Source organism: Montipora foliosa, chromosome 7 (assembly GCF_036669935.1).
Source record: "Montipora foliosa isolate CH-2021 chromosome 7, ASM3666993v2, whole genome shotgun sequence".
Classification (NCBI taxonomy): Eukaryota; Metazoa; Cnidaria; class Anthozoa; order Scleractinia; family Acroporidae; genus Montipora; species Montipora foliosa.
The window spans coordinates 12,302,764-12,309,243 of record NC_090875.1 but is presented as its reverse complement, the minus strand read 5'-3'; the positions used below and the strand labels follow the sequence as shown (position 1 = coordinate 12,309,243).

The window sequence follows — 6,480 nt, the reverse complement described above, 5'->3', positions numbered from 1 at the left end:
AATTTGCGCTTATACCAGTTGTATTGCGATTGGCACGCGTGAAATAGAATTCTAAGATAAGCATATCGTAGCTCGTGCTTCAAATTTTGCGTTGTTGCTCGCTAAATTAATTAATCCATTTTTGTCTCGTTTTGAATAGATTTCAACGAAATCGTCCATCGCAATAGTTCAATTAATTCAGGAAGACGAGAACCAGATTTTTTTCAAACCTCGGTCTTATTCCAAGGAACTGTCAACACCACATCGGGTGAATCTTCTTCGAACTCAATCGGTGTAACCTGGAAATGACTTACAAGTTCTTTCAGTGTCGTAAAGTTCATGGTCTCCTTCATTGATCCAAACTGAGTCACAAATCCATTGCTTCCCTTGTCGTATTTGAAGGGCAGATGTCTGAAGGAAGGGCCCCCTTCAGGTGCTTTGACTGTCAGCACAAATTCTTTACTGACTGTTCCTCGACGGACAAGGAATGTTCCGGTATTCACGGTGGATAAAAGCATCTCCTCGGCTTCCTGAGTTGTGATTTTGTTGTAATAGTATTGCACATTACTCATCTAAAACCAGAGGAATTTATAATTAGGTCCTGCTCAATGTAGAGGCATAGCTCGTGAGATATACATGCATGTTTGGGTGAATGCACGAACTAATAGCCAGAGAATGAAGGCTTGGCGAACAAACGAACGAAGAAAGGAATCAGAGGCGACAAAGTGAAAATATAGGTCAATAGAAGCTAGGATCGGCGAATAATATGCCCAAAGATACGTGGCTATTTAAATTCGCGGCTGAGTGACGATTAAACAGTGCACCTGCTTCGTGTGTCGTTTGCGCTTATGTAACCTGCAGACTTCTTAACTGTTATACAGTAATACTACTGAGCTCAATCACAGCATATTTATCAAGAGAAAATTAAAGGCAGAAATACTCTACACATCCGACAACATTGGATGCTGTTGGCCAATGATGGTCAGAGTGTACGTATGTGTTTTTGAGGGCTCTAAAATAGGGGGAACTTTGCTGCCGTCTTGTTCACATTTGTTTTTATCAACACACGAATTTGCTTTCAGAAAGCATCATGCTATTTACAAATTGGCTTCAAAAGGTAAAAGAACTTGTTAAACTTAGTTAAGGACGGTGCCTAGTATTGTCATTGCGCATACATTCTGCACATCTCGAGATACTCGGGTTTCCTATCGGTGATGCTTACTATAATACAGTGAAATTTTGGCGCGGTTTAAAACTATCCGGAGATAGTAGATCTTAGTAAGTACTATTGGTATCCAAAAAGAAAATTGGGAGTAGCCATGCATTTTTGAGAGATAATTAAGCTTCAATGTTAGAAAGAACGCCATACATTGCTTTGTATTTTAAAGCTTTTTGCATATATTATTCATCAATTATCTTTGAAAAATGTGTGGTTACCCCCAATCTTTGTTTTGGATTTCAATAACACTTTTTAAGATCTACATTTTCTGCATAATCATAAACCGGGGCAAAAATACCTTTGAATTAGTAGGCACCGTTCTGATATGTTTAAGCCTTTAGTTTAGCCTTTGATAACGAGCCAGTTATATCAGCCATCAAATACTGATAAAATCTAGGGTGGCAAAAGTGTTGGTAATTCCATTATTGTAAAGTCTCGAACTTTCAAATTTTCAGAGATAGCTCATTATGCAATGCACTGTCAGTATTTAGTAATTTCAATAATCACTGTAGTAACTGATTAGAAAACGATAGCTTTGTGGTTATATCTGAGGCAAACAATGTAATTAGAGATTCCCCTATTGGCGTCATCGATGTAAAAGAAGCACAACCAAAGAATCACTAAAAATACTGACCGGAGATGGAGATTTCTTCTTTTCTTGTAGGTTTCCGAGATCAACTTGAACCATAAAATCTCCTTCGTTGTCCGACATATCAGGGCTTTCGTCATCATAGGCAACATTGAAATAATGTTTTTCTGAGCGACAAATATCCTTCATGGACACCTCTCTTTCCAGAATGTTCTTCTGGCTCTCCTTTCGGCCCATTACTGACCTTTGCTGGATGGAGAAATGGAAAAATACCGGCTTACGGCGCCTGAAATGAAACAGCAACACACATTTAGGAAAATTAAGTTTAGAGCATGGCCGTGGGGAAATCGATTTTGCTTTTAAAGGTGTATTTCTTGCTTCTGTAAATCTGAGTTCCTTTGAAAACTATGGTGTATTTGAAGTAAAAGATATTTGAAAGAATACTGAAAACAAAGTACATATATATAGTTCACTTAAGTCTTCCTTTAGTCTTTTAAGTCGACGGACTCGGGCTTTCAAAACCTTCTCTTATAAAACGATAAAAACCAAAAACACTTGAAATAATGAAAAACAAAAGGAGTGGTTTCCTTTTCCATTTCCCGATATTAAAGTCGATGCGTTCAGCGTGTTATGCCAGAGTCTGTTTTCTTCTTGCTTAAATATGAGGGCCCGGTTGTTCAAAAGCCGATTAACGTTAATCCCAGGTTAAAAATTCACCAAGGAGTTAATTTATCTACTCCCAAATGCAGTTCAGCGCTGATATTCGGCAAAACTTGGAAAACAAAAATAAGGAAAAGAAACTTTCACCAAAAAGTTGAAAACGTGAAACAAACGTTTACGCTAATCCTGGATTAAGTCAATCGGCTTTCGAACAACCGCGCCCAGTAGATGGCCTGTCTTTAAATTAAAGCAATGGATGGACTGGTACCTAGTGAATGGCCTCCAACTGAGAACAGAGTACACTGATTTCATGACTGCTTCAACATTTTTCGCGATTGGCCTAAAAACCCCGCGCTTTGTGTTCCACATCCAATAAGAGGTGAAACAATGCCACAAAACAACAATATCATTGGTTAAAAGAAGAAAATAATCGTGCTGCATGTGCGGCACGCATTTTAGCTCGTATTCTTGCGATACTCGGTATAACAACGATGGGAGGTCACCGAAGACAACGTGGCATACAAATGTGAACATTTCATTCTCTATTTTTACTCTCAAACCGTTCGTACCCTATTTAATATTTTTTTGGATATTTCGCCCGTACTGTAAAACGTGAACGAGATGAAATAATCGGGTAAGACTACGACGGTAAGACGATAGTGAAATTTAGGGCACGTTCGATTTACCGTATTCCGGTATATAGGAATACATGGAATAGAAGTTAGAAATCCTTCGTTTTTACGGAGCTTCACATTAAAATTATCAAACACTTGCTAAAATGCTATTTTAAACATATCTTTATTATCCTTGTTACTTCAAAAGCGCCACACATATCGTTTTAAATCATCACTCCACGTATTCTTATTCCGGAATAGGGTCTACCGAACGCACCCTTAGTTACATTTTGAGATGATGTTTTCGTCAATTTCGCCATCGTAGATCTTTAAGTCCCTATTACCGTATTAAGTCAATAGCGACTTTTAAGCTTTACGACATCGACGGCGACAGAAACGTAGCTTCAAAAGAAAACTTTGCACTATAGTTTGTCTGTCGCGAATATTATTATTCCAGTTTCGTTCCCGTCGTACAATGTTAGCAAAGTATCTTAAAAACAAAATGAAATGGAACGAGCGGTTGCGGTGTCAAGAGTTTCGCATTACGTAATGCTCACTCTTTCGTCAAAACCTCAAATTCAGTGATGATTTCATGTCGTTGCTATGTAGAGTACCGCAAAAATATGTGCTAAAATGCGTGAAGCCCGTGCGGCACGGTTAGTTTTCCTGTTTCAACCAATGATATGATTGTTTTGTGGCGTTGTCGTCTCCCCATTGCCGGTTTCAAGTATCAGCATTACTATTTGCTCAATTTCTCCGTCTCGATGTTGTTTGACTACTTTTCAGTTTTATGTCACTCGATTGAAAACCACTCTTGACAGAACACAGAATATACCACTAAAGCAAGTATACAGCTCCTAAATGCATGCTTGAAGGTATCATTCTTACCTTTTTAGGAAAACAACTGCAATAGCACCGGCGCATATGATAAGACAAAGCATTCCAACAGTTAAACCTGCGATTAAACCAGCGTTGGATTCGGGCTCAGCTGCAAATAAAAGAAAAGAAAAAGCGTCTGAACTGATTGTGTGAAACCGAGTCTCTTTTTGCGTGATAAGAAGCGTAAAAAAGTAAATGAATTGTTTCTAAACAAAGGGAAAGAGCTGTTGTTGATAAGTTCTTCGCTCTTGAATCACACAGTTGTCGTTCAATGCCGGTATAATTTGTTATCGTCTTTTCACTCATTTTCTGGGCGGAATGATTTTGAGAAAAATAAGTCCCAATCCAGATTTGTACAATGCCAGGACAAGAGCAACTGAAAGCTCAGCTCTTTAGAGCACTGGTCGGATTAAATACGGATCGCATCGGGATTTCAAAGTCTTGACGTATAGGCCGGAATGGAGGCAATATCAAAGTAAAGTCAAACATGCACGGAAATCTCAACTCGGTAGCGTTGTAAACATTTAAATACCTTTTTGAGGGGCAGCATTGCCTGTAAATGAAAACAATTACATAATACCGTTAGATTTCATCGATGTTTAGGCCAATTAAGTCAAGGAAAAGGGGTTTAATTTCCGAAGAAAATGTGATGCTGCGTCGTTGGGGAAGTGATACACAGAAATGGGTTTATCAAGTGCACGTGGGTTGATATGGTGAATTGACCACCGCAGAGAAATTGAAAAGCTGACGTTTCTAGCGTTTTCCCTTCGTCAGAGCGGATTAGGGAACAAAGCTATTGGTTGTTAACGGTTCATACACTGAAAGGAGCTCGGCAGTTGGTGAAGATCTCTGCCAGTAGCGTAGCTCCATATTTTCCATTTGATTTTGTCACGGCCCACTACATGACCGTATTTGAAAGAGATCAGTAACCCAAGTTTCGTAGTACATGTATTTCATCAAACCAAACAGAGGAATTCACTTCGTAATTACCTCAAAGCTTCATTACTTTGATCATCTCTTATTGGGAGCCTATATCCAGGAGCCTATAATTCTAATACTAGGTCAATGTAATGGCATTTTCACGGATCAAGCTATTTTTAGACGAGCTCTGAAATAAGATTTGGCTTGCACGAAAAACCATTCTCAAATCCATGGGTAGTAACGTCTCATGCAAGATTTGTGATTAGCTGGAAAGCTCTGGTTTCGCCAGAAAAATCGATCTAAAAATATCTCGGTGTGTGAAAACGCCGTTCCACAAATATAATGACGCCCCTAGTCATGGGCCTTTGCTATTATACAGTTAAAAAAAAAAAAAAACAGGCCCTAGTTGTTCAAACGATGGATAACGCTATGCACCGGATTAATCACTATCCAGCGGATAAACACACAACAGTAATGACTGAAAAACTAGTGGCCCTCTTATAAATATATACAGAAAAAAAAAAGAATTAAAAATAAGAAGGTATAAAACCTGCAATGACAACATGAAAGGTAAAAAAAATGAAAAATATGATACATTGGGTCAAGATCAACAGTTAGAACACGAAAATTGAAATTAGATGATAAAATGGTCCATTTCCTTATAACTGTTCATAAAATGTTTAAAAATTAATTTATTAAAGCTTGTAAGAGTGGACTGGTTTTTAATATGGGCAGGCAACATATTACAGAGGCGGCTAGTCGATACTGAGAAAGACCTTCCGCCCTCGGTCTCCCTATTGAACCGGGGGCAGATAAGGTTTAGATGACCATGCCTGCTCGATCTTCCATTCACGTCTACATTTCTAACAAGCACCTGGGTGAGATAAGGTGGACACTCCCCAACGATCCGTTTGTGTACCAATACAGACTTATTTATTCTCGCTTCATGATAAAAAAGTTTCACACTGTTCGCTTTTGTGTCAGCACCCAGTATTACACGGGCTGCGCGTTTCTGTAGCCTGAACACGGTCGTTTGAACAACAGGGGCCAGACGTTTTCAACAACAACAACAACAACAACAACAACAGATACTTACTCGTTGAAACACTTTCCACTTTAAAGCCGTTTTCTTCCAGCCTTTTGGCCTCTCCACTATTGATCATTTCGATCAGTTTATGGGCATCCACATCGTTTCCAGAATTGCTCTCTCGGGCAAAGAGAGTTAACTGGACTCTATGAACGAAAAATGAAAGAAGAACAGTGATTTTCAGCTTTCAAAATTAATTGTTCGGTCATCCCTGGTGACGTTCGAACGTCACATATGTAAGGATTTTTTTTAGAATGGTTCCCATTTCACAAAATAGTCCGACATTGACAAAGAGTCCGCCGAAACAACATGTTAAGTTTCAATCCACAGTATTCGTGTTAGAAATCGCACGATCTCGAATACACCTCGCAATTAGATGGTTTGAGTGCCGTTTCGAAATTCTCAAGACTGGACCAGCTTTTGGTGCAGTTCAATTGTCGGAACGTTTCAAACACCGCCATGAGAATTTTTTTATTTCAAATTGTACGTACGATTTTTGTTTGTTTGTAGTATTCCTAAACAAATTCTCTCC

The 6,480-nt window shown here is 38.8% G+C and overlaps 1 protein-coding gene across 1 annotated transcript in view; it reads right to left on the bottom strand.

Moving 5' to 3' along the window:
* The window catches only part of LOC138010524 (protocadherin Fat 4-like), a 45,223-nt gene that overhangs the window by 809 nt on the left and 37,934 nt on the right, over nt 1–6,480 (bottom strand). Inside the window, exons 31-35 of the mRNA XM_068857506.1 lie at nt 5,958–6,094; nt 4,473–4,493; nt 3,950–4,049; nt 1,833–2,073; nt 1–551 (exon numbers count right to left, since the gene is read on the bottom strand). The exon at nt 1–551 is cut by the window's left edge and continues 809 nt beyond it. Of these exons, the coding sequence (XP_068713607.1) occupies nt 204–551; nt 1,833–2,073; nt 3,950–4,049; nt 4,473–4,493; nt 5,958–6,094 (847 nt within the window). The 3' untranslated portion in view covers nt 1–203. The remainder of the gene's footprint in view (nt 552–1,832; nt 2,074–3,949; nt 4,050–4,472; nt 4,494–5,957; nt 6,095–6,480) is intronic.